Source organism: Daphnia magna, linkage group LG3, assembly GCF_020631705.1.
Source record: "Daphnia magna isolate NIES linkage group LG3, ASM2063170v1.1, whole genome shotgun sequence".
Classification (NCBI taxonomy): domain Eukaryota; kingdom Metazoa; phylum Arthropoda; class Branchiopoda; order Diplostraca; family Daphniidae; genus Daphnia; species Daphnia magna.
Genome location: NC_059184.1, coordinates 2,120,965 through 2,137,109, shown reverse-complemented (window position 1 = coordinate 2,137,109; position 16,145 = coordinate 2,120,965). Strand labels below are relative to the sequence as shown.

General features: G+C 41.1%; 1 protein-coding gene across 2 annotated transcripts in view; it reads left to right on the top strand.

Annotated features, from left to right (window-relative positions):
- The window catches only part of LOC116919453 (hemicentin-2), a 44,687-nt gene that overhangs the window by 16,773 nt on the left and 11,769 nt on the right, over nt 1–16,145 (top strand). For both annotated transcript variants that reach the window (XM_045170481.1, XM_045170482.1), the window contains one exon: nt 8,117–8,425. In XM_045170481.1, the coding sequence (XP_045026416.1) occupies nt 8,296–8,425 (130 nt within the window). In that variant the 5' untranslated portion in view covers nt 8,117–8,295. The remainder of the gene's footprint in view (nt 1–8,116; nt 8,426–16,145) is intronic.

Sequence of the window (16,145 nt, the reverse complement as noted above, 5' to 3'; positions counted from 1 at the left end):
TTAAAAAAACCATCCGCTACTGTACTTGTGAGCTCTCTTGTTTCCGCTCGAATAACGTGATGGACGCTTCTCCATAACAGGTCACCTTTTCCCTGGGCGATGACGTGTTCGGCTGATCCGTCGCTCATCCGTTAATATAAATTCTGTTTCTGGGTTCTACTATTCTTTTCGCCTATGGCTGGTCGTATTGTGAGGTGCCATCGCAACGTAACGCGTTATTTACACCTTCATGGCCGTCGCCATGGCTCGTCCTTTAAATGCTGTGCCGTCTTAATGCTGCCCCAACGGCCCCCAATCAGTTTTTATGTTTATTTAAAACGTATGAGCTGTTGAGCGTCCGTAGTATATCTTTGCTGTACTTTAGTGCACGCAGGTTGCTGGATATCGATTTTCCCATTAGGAAAGTCTTTTGCAACTTAAAAAGCCGCAAATGTCTTTTCGTAATCAGAAAACAAAATGAACGCTTTCATTGGGTTGGATGCAGCAGTTCTGGAACTCTAAATGAGGGACGGTCTGGTACTTTTGTATGGACGATTTAACAGTAAATCAAATCAAGATTCGCGCGTAGTTTTTGCGATTTGTTGATATTGAATTAGCAATTTTTCTTTTTTTGAGAATCGGTGGAAAGGGAAGTGGCAGAATAAGTGCAACAACAAAAATAAGCAGCGGAAATTAGCGAACGAGCTGGGAGAGAATAATGGTCTAATTATCGGGTGATGTGTGATGTTCATGCGGAATTTATTTCGTCTAAATCCGAGGAAATTATTACCAACTGGTGGATATAGGGCGACGGGCTTTGCAATCTCATTTCAATTACTTTGAGAACATCCCACATTCAGATGTAGTATTTCATCCATTTTCAGTCAATTTACGTAAACGTGAAATTCAATCCAATAATTACGCACTTAAATTTATTTCAATTTTTACTTCTTGTTCTTATAACAACCGCGTTTTGTTTTTTAAATCTTCCTTTTTTGAGATCGGTTTTGCAATTCACTTTGTTGATGGATTTATGAGAGTTAACGAGAAAGCCTATTGAAAACTCGACATTGAATCATCCACGAATTCGCGATGATGCTCGTACACGTCATACACTCGCTAAAAAGTTCCCATCGAAATCCCGTTCAATGGGCCTCCACAGATTTTTAAAGCTAAGGGCCCATATAAGAAACGTCCATGAGACTGACGCGTAAAAGATCAACTAAAGTAACGAGAACAAGAGCCGCAAGTCTCTCTATCGAAGCGAACCGTTGGAGAAAGTTTCGCCGTCGACTAAAGACTTGATGGATCGATTCTTTGGTTACAGAGTTTTCTTTTCTTTGCGGATTATTTGCGGTGGGAGTTTTTGGACGCGCGCAAAAAAAAGGTTGTGCTGAAAGATTACACCAAGAATGAAATGAAAAGGAAAAAGAGGGAAGACAATACGTAGCGTGTTTATATACTATATATGGATCTAAAAAACAAAACAAAAACAAAAACTCTTCCTATTCTTGTAGAATGGACAAAAAGAGAGACATCCGCTAGCCGGACGAGTGAAGGAAGAAAAAAAAAAAGAGAGGCTTGTGACAATAATCATGAAAAAAAGGGGGGATATGAATATTAAAAAAAAAAGGAAAAGCAAAAAAGCTTTTGGAGCCTTGTGTTTCTTGATATGGACGATGACCGAAAGTTGATGTAGTTACGACTATGTGAAAGAAGAAACTCTGTCTAAAAGTGAAATACATGTCAAAAGTAGCCACACTCTGGTGATGGGATAATCCGGCTTATGCGTGTCGTGTTTCTTTAGCAACTCGCGCATTTTTGTTTTTTTCGTACTTTTCTGGGCTCAAGTTTCCGTCATATTTTTCGTGTTGCTATCGTTGTCGCGTGTCACGCATTTCCTCTATTCTCGGACGCTCTTTGTTTTGCTTTTCTGTTGCATTTTTTTTTTCTTTTAGAGGAATTATTGTCTTTCGCTTGATTGATCCGCTCTTCCATTTTGACTTTGAATTATCCAGAAATGTGAAAATGCCACACAGTTTTGCATATCTAATGAGGTGAAAAGAGTTCGGATCGAATGTCGACCATTAGTAATCGATTGTTATTTGCCAGCGTTTTTCGAAATCATTTGTTCGACATTAGAGCCGTTTGCGTTCCGATGAAGCCCAGTCAAGGCAGATAAAAAGGCCCCACGACTTCCAGTTCACTTCACCTCAATATGAATGGTTTTCTCAGTCAAATGGGAAAACAACATTAACCAGCCTTCACTTGCACGAAATCTGAAAAGTAAACTGGACCGTTTTATGCCTCTTTTGCTTCATCCGTTTTTTTTTGGAGTGCATGTGGATGACATTGTCATCATTCGTCACTTGGTCCGAGGATGGTACACGCGCTCTACGTCGTACGAAGAAAAATGGCTCCTTTTTTCACAACACGGCACATGACATCATAATAGACGAACAATGAAGACTCCCCTGTGGGCAGTGATGGTGCTAAAATGCCTGCCACCGACGTGCATAACTCTATGCGGGGAAACCCTCCAGCAAAGTCCATTTCGAGTGTTCGGTAGAGAATAGGCAAACATATAGAAAGAGGGTTGTATCGATGTTCGTTCCCGATGACCGCCTTCCGTTGTATTTCAACTGGGCTCAGCATCTCCCCGCTCTCAACTGTATCGATGAAGAACTCATTCAAATCATTTTTCTTTTTTTCATTTATACTTTTAATTAATTTTTTTTGTCAGTCGACGATAGTTTTTGTTTGCTCCATCTTGTGTTCGTACAACGCACGGCGGTGATGTATCGTCAGAGATAGCGACCATTTGTTCGCCAGCATTCTCGATCTATCCGAGTCTTTGCTCTTCTTTTCTCATTGGCGAATGCGCAAAAGAAACAAATCATGACATCTTGCTTTTTAGTTATTTTTTTATTGCCTGATAATAGTAACAAGAGAAACCTACTTCGTAATAGGATTGCTTCCGTCTTCGGTTCCTATCCATTTCCCCCCTACGCACAACAAGTTTTGATCAATAGAGAAAGCCAGAACTTTTTTTTTTTTTTTTTGTGAATGAACTTTGTTCTTTCGGTAAACTAGTTTAAGCACCTAATATAACGAAAATCTTTAAAATGGAATTTAAAAGTGTATCGGATACCTTTTTTTTTCCTTCTTATGTCCGTATACGTCTTGTTGTTACAAGATATTCTACCTAATCCCTATCGTTTTCTGTTTGTCCCCAACTCCCCCCTCGCTCTTTCTCTTTACATTAGAGTTTACTCTTTCCTGCGAAGGGTATATACGTAACATATCTTTTGAAATCAGCCTATCACGTACCGGTAATCCATATAGCATTATTGAAGAGAACGTGATACTCGCCGTCTGCCAAAGATCGTTAAGGTAGTATTCTCGTATTTGAGTGCGCAGTTGGCATTATATTATTAAGCACGGAAGCAAGCCACGCAGAACTCGATAGTTTTGACTTGAATTTCGTATCCCGTCTTTATGTATTTAGTCAATATTTTTGTGAATCATTCACTGCATGGGCTTAATTCATTTTAAAAAGGTCTCGGTGGGAATCTGTGCGATGCAAGTTGAGTTAATGATTCAATGAGACGGGCCAAATCGCTCGAAGGGGCGGCCAGTTGGCTGATGCACGTTGCCCCGCCGTGCAAACACGGACCCTCCCCCCAACAAAAAAATCGACCACCCACGCTCATCAGTAGCTGGCCATTAAGGTTAAATGGCCCCTGGAAATGAATCAATCGTTCTCTTATACCCTCTTGGCTGTTGATGATGTTTGTTGATCTAAGGTTCCTCTGCCTGCGCAGCCCAAACAGGAGTGTAGGATCGATGGCCTCACGGAAAAGCAGGCACTCTATTCAAGACACCGAGCGACTATATTACGCTTTACCTATTTACGTTGCCCGGCCATAGAGGCCCCCATCCAAAAACACATCGTAAGATCTTATAGGACGCTGTAACTAGGAAAAGGAAAAACAAGTGAAATTGATCTTTTCAAAGAACAATGTTCATTCTTCTTCCTCTCAGATCTAAAGCTCAAAGTACAAAGGGGTGAAGTCTGACGGAGCAACGTGCAAACTGAGGCAGTAAAAATCCATCAACCAAGGAGGGAAATAAATTGAATCGAGTTCCATAAATCTGATGGCATTTTCTTATTTATTTTTAGTGCGCTCGCCGGTGAAATCAAGTTTGGCCCTGTCATCACCACAAGGCGTATAATATCCGCTTGAAGAATAGACGATCTTGTTTTCTTGGCTCATGTTGAATTAGTTATCCAAGTGAGAAAAGGAGGTGGGTTCGGCAAAACTGAAAGTTAGTTGTTGACGGACAAAGGGGGAAACACAGAGAAGCCGGATGGACGCGATGTAGTTTGTTTTTCTTCTTTAAAACGAATAAGTGTATCTGCATTTTGAGTGTATAGGCTTTCTTGTGTGTGTAGACGAATCGTTTCTATGCTCGACACGAGCAGCAAAAATCGTTAAACACGAAACGATTTGCAATGCAGAGCGTGTCTTTGGAGCACTGTTGCGTAACTGGAAAGCTAATAATGTCGAGTTAACTGGACGCATAGTTGTCCGTCAAATTCCCGTAGCACGTACAGTACGTTATGACGTTGTAATAAAACAGTGGATCGCACTAGAGTTCGTCTGACGCTGCGACACTTTGCACGTGTAAACATTAACAAAGAAAAATGCGTCCAAGATGATTAGATGTCAGTCACGTGAACTCTACGTCGAAAAGGAAAAAAAGTTAACAGATCAGAAGATGTGTCTGCTGTCAATTATCTCTAGTGGAGCCTAGGCAGTTCAGTCGGTGAAACGATAAGATGACTGGTAGGAGATGGCGGGCGCTCGATTGTCAGCACCAGCAACGTGTGAAGTCTTTTTCGCACTTCAACTTTCTCGTCGTCTCTTCAGTGTCTTATTATTCTACCTATTTTCACGAGTTACTTTTTTTCTCGCTTCATCTTCGTCACTTCTTTTTCTATTCAGAATGTCTTTCCCCCTTTTTTTTTTCTTTCCCATTTATTTAATATGACATTTCTTTTTTTTTTTAAAAGGCAGACTATTGAGCACTCGTGTTTTCTATTTGTTGGGGTATAGAACAGCGCGTCGTCTTCTATTGATATCGTGAAAAGGCCCGTGTATAGGCTCAGTCAGTTGTTGTTGCGCTCAAGTGTCGTCGTATACCAAGAACAACCGAGTTTTTTTTTGTTTGTTTTTTTTTTTCTTTCTGGGGATGGTTTCTTGCAACTTTGCCAATTGAATTAGTTGCACGAAAAGTGGCGGCCATCATATTGGAAACAGGTGCTGTCGATTCCCACTACTGCGTAGCAGCGTGTTTTTTTTTTCTTCTTCCGTTGGCCATCCACCATTATACGGGCCTTGTCTTTTTATATATGGTGCAAACAAACTGTGGACAGTTGCGAAGCGTGTGCCAAAGTCGTTTGAAAGCACAACTCCTACATACAGCACAGACGTCCATACGCTTTCGACGCACTCACGCCCCAACGTCCACGGGCAAAAGTGGGGAGCTGAAAGTGTAAATACTATTCTGAATGTGTATAAATAAGCAAACCTTCCTGTATACCATCTGGCGAATCGATCCGCTTGATGGCAACCAGCCGGGTCCGTTTTTCTTTTTTTCCTTTTTTTTTTTTCGGATGTGCGCTCGCGTTGGTTATTTTACTGCTGATGCGTATAGGTTGCAAAGCTTCCAAGTCTAGCAGTTCGATTAATTATTATTATTATTATTATTTTTGGTTTTTTCTTTTCTTTTCTTTCTTTTTTTCGTTTTTGCTGTACGTAAAAGAGCCAGGCTGTGTGTGTTTGTGTGCCTAGGCCTTATTCCGTGTGTAAATATACAACAAGGGATTGGCGAAAGGGGATAAGGAAGGGAAATGTAGTGCATTTTCGGTCGTGAGAGGAAACGTACCTTGATGCAGACACTCCATTCTTACAGGGCGATGCACCATCAGCCTCACGAATTCTTCATTTGATGGTCGTAATTTAGTTGCATTCTCTGTTTGCCTTTAAATGGAGTTAGACTATACAAGTAGTACACTTCTTTTTGGCTCATCTCTTTATCCGTCTTGAATGATGGCGTTGCCAACTTCTCTATCGCTGACAGACAATAATGGGTGTGTCGGTTTTCAAATGGGCCTGATCGCCATTTTTCATGGATATTATATGATTTTTCTTGCAAATGTCAGCCTATATTATTTCGCCGAGCTTGCTTTGCCTCTTGTTCTTTTCTTCTTTCTTTCTTTCTTTCTTTTTTGATCTCTTTATTGATTGACAAATGGTGGAAGGGAGGCAGTCCGTGTAGACATTTTGGCCCACTGTCCTGTCGCTAGTTCTCGTGTCAGCGATTTGATCTTTCCTCTTCCGTTAGAACAGTCGGGGACACAATCGAATCCTCTGTTTTCTTCTTACTGCTCATATCCTAGCTGTTACAGCACAGGGTCGGTTGAGCTATGTCCGCCTGATTCGCAATGGCATTCTTCGTTTAAGGGGCTGGGGACAGTTCTGTTTACATTCGTCACAGAAATGGAGCTCCGAATCATTTCGATTAACACGCGTCGCGGTTCGCGGAACATCGCTGTTTAGGATGAGAGGGACTCTTTGAAGTCGGGGGTGTATCGGAAGTTGAAATCCTTTTGGGTGCGGCTGTCACGGACATTCTGCCGGATAGAATTAACATTGTGTTGGAGAACGTAAACAACAGTCATACGCAAAAAAACAAAAAACAACACATTTCGCGGAAATTTGCATAAAATCGTATTTTTTTTTAAATATTTTTACGCGTCAAAGTGCGCTATAAAAAAGCGGTTTTTAGTGGTCGTAATGTTGCGTGAGCAGTTGCTGCAACACAGACGATTTAAAAAAAAAAAGGAAGCTGGGCAAAAAATAAATAAACGCGTTTATGAAAAGTTAATTGGCCTGTCTTTCGCTAACATGCATAGTGCGTTAACAGTTCCAAGAAAGCAAGGAAAGTGACTGTTGGTTACCCTGGCGACAAGCTCTCTCTTTCTTTTTTGTGCAGTATTAATTTGCTATTGCGACAAGGGCAGACATGATAGACGATATGCGGAAAACGCTTGTAGCCATGAGGATAAATAAATCTGATGTATATAGACACCGTCTAGACGAGCATTGGGTTTAAAAAAAAATAATGCGAATAATTCCTGATTGACTACTTCCATTCAACAGAATAGTATATATTTTTTTAAATTTACATGTAGTCCCCCTGGTGAGGAGTTACTATAAAGTGCTGACGTCATGATTCTGTTTACCTGAATGCAGCATTCATGTAAGTGGCTTGATTCAATAAGGACGTTCTACTTTGAAAATTGTGTGATGATGATGATGCGCCCTGATGTGGTCCGTCTTCTTCCCTGTTCTCTCTCCAAGTTTTCATAATGGCTTAATTAACGAGCGAGCTCGTTGCTGGCGCTATATACGTCTTACTGTTGCTACCGCTTCACCAGCTATAAAATCGTTTTCTCTCGTTTTTTTTTTTTTTAAATCCTCCCCTCTATATGGGTGACTGCTCCTAGTGCCGGATGTTCGTATTAACGGTAGCAACTTTACTGACGGTTGTGAAACTTTTCTTGATATATACCGTCCCGCCAGCATACCTTTCTTCCCCTAGCGTATCTATCCAATCAACACACACGTAATCGAAATTGATGATCGAGTTTTTTTGTGTTTAGAGCTTCCAAGTTCCATCTACCTGTCAAAAGCTTTCACGATATTAGCGCGTTACTCGTGCGTCGACTAAACTCTTTGCGTTCACAAAATCTCTTTGAAGTTTCAACTCCACCTGTTATTACCCAGTCCCAGCATTACAATGACTTTTTTTGCGACGACCATAGTGTATAAATCTTGTATTCTAATTGATTATATCCTTAATTGGCTGATGCCTTGGTGGCAGTTGCCAACCGTGTGCGATGCAAAAATGTTTCGCAGTCAGCGTTCGCGGGAGTTGTGGTAGAAAAGAGAACGTGACATTGTCAAATGACGGAGTTGAAGTACCGAAAGTGTCCACCTCGTATGACATTGCTGAGCAACTAACTTATTATTTAACACGTAATTTCTTATTTCTCGTTGGATGACAGGAGGATTCATATGCAGCAGCTTGGCGCGCCCTGTATGACCTAACTGACCGCAGCCGAGTTGTGTTTTCTTGTTGGTTACGTGCGTGTGCATTACGTGGACTCTTATACGACCAAGAAATAAAAGGAAAACATTATCCGAAGAATAATTCATTATCCGTGTGAGGTGAACGGAGACAAACATGGTTTGGTGCAGAATAATGGACTGCTTCGTTCGAAGGATGATCTTATCTCATCATCCGGCCGCAACAGTCATGCTTTATTCAGGGCTTCTCATTTTGAGCATTGCGATGGTCAACGCCAGCCAATCAGGTAAGACGTATTTTTTTTTTTCTTTTCTTTTCTCCCCGTTTATTTTTTGTTTGTTTGTTTGAAAAAAACGGGCATCATAAAGTTGAACTGTTGACATGGCAACGCGACGTTGTTGGGGCGGGTATGTAGATCTCGTGTCGATAGGTTTTTAAAGATGGGCATTATGGAAAATTAGACGCAACAACAACTAAAAAATAAAAAAAACGGGGGGTTAGACAAACAGGCGGAGAACTGCCCGGCTGGGGCGGGGCACCGTAGAGACGATGTGTGTGTAAACTACTTACAGTAGTATTGTGCATGCTGTAACTGCAGCTACACAGTGAAAGAAAAAAAAGGGTTTCCCACATAACATTCGCTATGTGTGTTTAGTGGACAGTTTTTCAGTACAACCCACTAATTCGTACCCGTTGCCAAGTATTAAAAAAATCGATGAAATCTATCAAGTGCAGCTGACGGTACAGTGTAAAAAAAAAACATCAAAGAAATTGTTTGATGTTGAAATCGTTACAATGTCAGCTAGGCGCATCCACAGGTGTGATGGTACATTAATTTGTAAATACCAATATTTTTAGGAGGGGGACTTTCATTTACCCCACTTTCAAGTGCATCTCTTGTATACGAGTGGAGAAATCCATTTTCCCCGTGTAAAATCTTTTCCTTTCTTTGATTTTAGTTTTCTGTTTTTGTTTGACTCAACTCAAATCTCTGGCCCCTTTACCCTATTTTTGTTTGTCCCTTTCAAAGATCTTAGTCTATAGTCCTATTAATAAAAAAAAAACTCTCTGTCGGCATGCCGCTTCAACCGACATGAGAGAACAAACAAAACTATCGACGTTAGGAAAAAAAGAAAACAATGATGGTTTGATCCACGTGAGGTCTTTGTTCTCTTCGCATTATAATGTCCCCGAAATGCGTACATGTTGGGCGTAGAGCGCTGTGTTGTATTTTGTGCGTTAGGTAAACGAGGATCGAATGCATTAGGTTATAACCTTAATGGATTCACTCCTCGTCGACCAAATGATAACACACGCCAGAGTTGTAGTGCCAAACTGACTTGATGGAAGCGTGCTGCATAAGGTGTATACGAGCCAGTTCCAGGGAATCGCGGCTTATTGTTGGCATTTCGGCACGAGCTCGAGAGGTTATCTTGATACTTGATAGGGACGTGCGTAAATGCTTGGGGAAATGCAAAACCGCGTTGTAGTAAGAAAGAACGACATGTTGGCCCAACTGATTCTCGTGTATCACGATTTTTGTTGACGTAACGTAGCAACAAAGGCCATTGTAGTATAGGGTCGCGCCAACAAGGGAAATCTATATACGACAATGAGAAGGATGTTGAATGCTGTTGAAATTTCGATTCAGTGAAATACGTTGAATTTATTTTTTTTTGTTGACTTCTTTTTTTTTTTTTCTATTGCCCTCAAGTATTTATTCGATTTTAAGTCGTCGTTTTCCTGGAAAAAATGAGTTGACACTCGATAAAGAGGAGATCAATGTGAATAGGAAAGAAGATGCCGGGCGATCTGTTGTCTCTGAAATCGTGTGCACAGTTTTCCCTTGTCGTTCGCGATGGACTATAGTATATTTATCATTTCGATCATTTAAATTGCTGTATCATATTTCACGCGTTTGATGCTAATGAGCGGCTTAGCAGTGCCCCAGTCTTGAGATGTACAGTCGCGAACGCGAGGGACTGACGACAACAATTATTATTTCCTGCCAGAATAATCCGATGATAATGATGGATCTGCGCATTTACCATCTCCTTTTGTTTGACGTTCCAAGAAAAGGAGTGTATTATTCCTTGGGCAAGGAAATTGGCAACTTGAAATTGGCCACTAGTGATTTTTTGTTTCACTGCTAATAAAAAATGGCGAATATCTGAAACCATAAAGAAGGCCCCCTTGGTCGTAATTAATGCAGCTTCATTAGTAATGCAAGTACGGCGTTGCACTACTACTCTTACGGGCACGGCCACTGTACACACGTTGCACCGGTGGCGCTAGTTCAGGCCCATCCGCGCCGGAGTATATACAAGTCCGGGTAACATGATTTCTGACGGCGTGACATGAAATGTCGCGATGAATTATCGATCAATGCGCCCCTTATTATGCTGATCTCTAGTACCGTCCCTTTTGTTTTGAAATCTATTAGTTTTGATGGTCGGAATGTTTTATCTGGCAAAGCAATCGGCAGTTACATGAAAAGACATGGTGTGGCATTTTATAGGGTCCAATCATTACTCGCCCCTCTTTCCCTGTCCATTCCTGTACTCGTTGAATATAGCGAATCGTTAACCACAAAAACCATCATCAGCACCGCAGTCGTGTCTCGTCGCGGCCGTCAAATGATGAGATATAACGCGGGACATATAATCTTGTTTAATGACTTTTTCTGATGTAACGGCTGATCGGAATAGATGGCTAGGCATTTTATTTGTCATCGTTCAGCAGCAAATTATTTAATCTTTATTGATTTTTATTACTATACTCGTTTCAATCAAAGGACGTGGTCAGTCCCAGCAGATTGGAGCAATGCCCTTTTTTTTTTAGAACGGTCGATATTGCCATTTTCAAAAGTAGATTTAATATTTTCTTTTACATTTATCTGTTCTACGTGTTTTGAAGCAAAAATGTTGTGTGCAGAACAGTAAAAAAAAAATGGTCATTTGATGCGTGTACACAGTAATTCACCATACTGTGTACACACACACTTATTGTTTCGTGATTGTACTGATTTAGTGGTATCGACTGCGCGGTTGGAAGTTCACGTGGACTCACGTAGATATGGACTGTGGAGGGAATTAGATGACTCCTTGGAGAGTTGGCTATTGCGTTGGGTGGGGAAAGACACGGTAGAAAAGACGGCCATTCTTGCCCTTCTATTCAACACAGACTCCACTTTCTCTTTTCTCTTTTTTGGTCATTCGATCGGCGTCTCCTGCGCGGTAGACGTAGATACAACTCTTGCAACAAAGTGCAGGGCTTTGATGTGACACGAGAACCATCCTATGCCCTTATCTTTTTTCTTGTTTTTGCGCTTTTTCTTTTTCCCAATTTTGTTTAGGTTATTTACGTGTTTTGTTTAGTTGTTACTGTTGGTTCCCTCTTTTTTTTTCCTTTTATTTGTTTCCTTTCTTTTTCTTTTTTATTTGGGTCGATGTCCCGATGGACTCATCTGGGCGCGTGCCACGCACTTATTATAGACGGCCGTTGCCTCTATGGTTGACATCACATGTAGCGAAGACGTATACATCTCTATTAGTAGCAAGAGTCTATAACTATACATATCAGTTGTAAAGATCTTTGATGGCCTTATTGCCTCCTCTCTTGTTTCTTTCCGGACAGATAAAAATAAAAGATGATGTACATCGCAGATAACTGCACCAATTGGATCGTAATAACGTTGATTTTGATTCATATGCACAGCTCATGTGCTGGTCAAAACGACACAAAAAAATGTCGCCAATTCCTTTTTCCTGTCGGCTGGAGGGGAGGGCATGTAACATGTTTACGCTAGCTGAAACAGAGCATGTACCAACATCCTCCATGTTTGACAAATGGATGGATAGTAGTAGACAAGCCTCTCGTGCTGTCCTATTTCCTTTTGTTTGTTTGATGTTTTTTTTTATTTTTCATGTATGATTTATTCTGTTGTCTTTCTTCTATTTTTGTGTGGTCTTTTATATGGTCGTCGGTTATAACCATCACGCCCGTCATCAGCATTCCTTGCACACGCACAAAAAAGAAACTATATATAGGCTGAATGGTGATGCGCAGACTTAAGCGTTTTATTAAAACAATGTCTTCTTAGTCGACAAGAAGAGAAAGTTGAAAGTAGTGAGGCTTGTAGAGATACCGACCCGACCTATTATATACACTGTGTATTGAAAAAAAAACATGGCGCCCTTTGGTCGGCCAAAGTATTGCGAGACACTTCTGTACGCCACGGGTGAATAACTCTAGATAACACTTTCATCAAATGTCAAGGTGTCGCCACTGAGCTAGATGTATGGTTGTGAAAGACTTTATTTATATATTTACAGAGCTCTTCTTTTCTTTTTTTTCGGTGGGAGGGTCGAGGTTTGGTATAGTAGTCCATGGAAGCACGGCTGACCGTTGCCCAGTTCCGCAGCAATAAACAATGTACACCGTTGCGACGTGCTTTTGTAAAATGCAACGTGTCTATTTTATTTTTTTTTTCCGATTTTCTTTGTCTGGTTCTTTATAATGTGAATTGCCATAAATGATTTTTTAAAAAAAGATAAATAATCCCATCATTTTCACGTAGCGCACTAACTGGTCATAGCCAATTTATGTTCTTCTGGGTTGTCCAGTTGTCTGAACGCTGGGCAACTAACGACGATGAATGGGGAAAATCGGCTGCCTACAACTGGGCAACGGCTTTAATCACGGCTCCACAACATCACCGATTTTTTCACGTTTGGTTTCTCTTTCCGTAGTGACGAGGGCTTGGACTATTACGTCAATAAGTCACGTAAGGAAAAATATGTCGGGGGAGGAAAAAAAATGATTCAATCTTTGATTTGTAATGAATTTCTCACTAGCCTTCGCCCTACATATTATTAGGCTGTATTTGTACGTTTTATCCACTAATGTGACGTGTTACGTACATTTTACGACGATCCGTGATCCATGGGCATAAATTGTAATTCGACTAGCACCATGACACGCTATCCCTTTTTACTGTCCTTTGTTTGTGTCTGCGTATAGTTTCTGTTTTGGGCTGCTGTCTCCCCCCTCTTCTATAATGTATACACTTTCGTAAGCACTGGGTGAATGTAATTTTTCAAATGCTAGCTCACTATATATGTAGTCAAATATTCCGAGCTGCTTCCCCCCGAATTTTCGTGCTGCTTCTTGTTATGATACCGAATGGCGAACTAGCGTGCTACATGACATCACCCACCCCGTGTACGTGCATAAGGCCTTTGCCAAGGTGTATGTACATACGAATGATCAACTTCGGAAATCGAATAAAAGGAAATGGGCTTTTGGTTGGGGGGGAGAATGGCCACTTCGGAGGCGAGCTTTCCCACAGACTCTACGCCCCTTACCCTCATGTCGAGTGGTGTAAGTAGGTTGAACATCTACCTCCCATAATTGTGTACGTCTGCAACTGTGGCTGTGTGTAAGATGGACGCATGGGTATAGTATACCTTAGTATACCTATTACGACACCCGACGTCGAGGTATACATCAATTATGTAGCATGGAGTAAAGTGTGCTTCTTACAACGACGTTCACGACGTCCCCCGTCAACCTTGTCACTTGATATATTTCCTTTACATAATAATTGAGAAAGGGCGTCGGTAAAAGCGGACGAACGTATTTTTTATTTATTTATTTATTTATTTATTACGTTTTTATGTTGCCATGTGGCCTCCCACATGCGGACTTAAGGGACGACCATTTATTCATACACAGGGGGGAATCAGATGAAACGGAGGATCTCGTTTTGTATTATTAATCAATAAGTAATGCTTTTGCATGCTTGATGAACATGCTAAAATAATACCACACATTTTGTTTGTTTTTTATTTATTTTTTTATTCGTTGAGTTGCTACAGTTTAACTTGCGTGTAGCGTGCACACTCTCTGTCGAGCCATTCTATTCGTGCTCCGTTTCTATGCCATTGCTGAGGTCGAGTGTCACTGGGAAACGGGTTAGGACGTGGTGGTTTATTAGATCGAATTGGAACGTCTCTGCATCCATTGCAATGGCAGATGGAAACAGGCTTGAAACCAAGCGACACCAGAAAGACGTTTGTCTTGTCACCGATGCGCTTTCATGTTTTCAGTTTGTTAGCCCAAGTTACGGTCTAGTGCACGGACGCGTTCATGCTGTAATAGCATCGTGGCTTCTTGGCACAGGAAATATTTGACTCTTGCTCATTGCGATGTCCGTCTTTGAGATCGGGACAGTTTTTTTTTCTTCTCTTCTTTACATCGCGTTCCACAGATTTTTGTTTTTTGTTTTTCTTTCGAATTTTGTATTTTCACATACCGGACGGCAGTATAGAAGCTCATACGTAATGCAGTATGTAATCCTGTCGGTCGACTGCGCTCATCACTTACTTTCTGCTGCTAACGTTTGTACCAGCTGCCCAGCACTTTGTTGTAATGCTCATTTCTCTGTCTCTCCGTTTCTTTCTCCGTCTCCTTACGCACGTTCCGTCTGCCGTACTGTATTTTTTGGAGTATGGCCTATTCAGTGTCTACAATATATATGTAGACCAGTCGGCGGAGGGAATTAATGGCCAAAGTGTGCAACGAGGCGAACGCGTTTCTCATAACTCGATTGCGCTGTGTGTGCGTAATGACATCACTGCCATAGAATACATAGATAAATGGCACAGGCTAAGCGTAGGATGCGGGAAAGAAAAAAAGAAAGAATTTTTAAGATCGTCGTGCTCCTTTTCACGTCTGATGATGACAACGCGGAATGTCGCTTCATTTTTATTTTCTACGTACTCAAATGAAAATTTAGAGATGCTCGGAATGAAACGGTATAGCACGTATCATTAAGCTCAATCTTTTTTTCTGTTTCTCTTATTTTTTCTCAATAAAATCATTGAATTGAGAACGCAGCTGACGTATAGCAGTTCTGTAATGGACCTAAAAGGAAATTGTCTGCTGTTTGTCTCTGTATGTTATGGCATTATAATAGACTGCCAGCCAAGGGCTCAGACATTGTGACATTAGTTTTTGCGTTTTTGTTTTCCCGCTTCACGTGAGCCAACTTAGTTCTGCGGTTCGTTCCTTTTTTTTTGTTGGAAACTTTAAAGCTAACTTTTATAAGTTCAAAACACTCCGGAAGATTACCAAATTATGATCTAATGGGATTGCATAATCTTTTGTTTTTATTAGCTCTGCAGATGAATTGCGATCGTGAATTAATATAATAACATGCGCCAGTCATAAATGTATATGGTCCTCGTCAGCGGTAATTAGCTTATGCGGAAAAGACGGCAGCCCCCCCGGAAAAAAACTTCTTCAAAAAGAAAAGAAAAACAGCAAACAAAAACACAAATAATCGTAATGGTAGAACGTATAGACGCCAAAAGACATGCAGCTAGGGAATAGGGCACAGACGGAAACAAAATAATCCTTCGCAGCCGCGGTGGGTGAGTGGGGGGTTTACAACTATATGTATACCGTGACGCGTCGTTCATCATCGGTAGGCAGCAGTAACAGCCAGCGCTGTAGATTTCTAGAGACGATTGATGTTGCGTGAGTCGTTGGACGAATAATAAGGTTTGGGGGGCAGCGCCCTATTTGACACTCTCGCTGATGCCCGACGGTGGACTTTCGCTCTGTTATTTAAGGATTCTCGAGAGGGCGAGAGAGAAAAGAAGATTATTGGACTAAGCCGTTGTGGCTGTTAAATGACGTACCATCCGGCACTCTCTTTTACCGCAATCTCTTCTTATATAAAGCACTTTACTCTTCTCTTTTTTTACTCTCTCTCTCTCTTGTGGATGCTGTAATCACGATGCCAAATTAAGTTGATGGCGTTTGAAAGAAACGGTCAGGTATTTAAAGTCCGAAGAAAAAAGGATACGTAACGGCTCATTCGTCAATGACGCACCATAAGTTTTAATGCGGAATGGGGGAGCGTAAGTGAACTTTGGCACGCTAACGTCACTTTTACAAGGAGCACGACTTTTATTTTACAATGTTATTGGTTTCTTTAT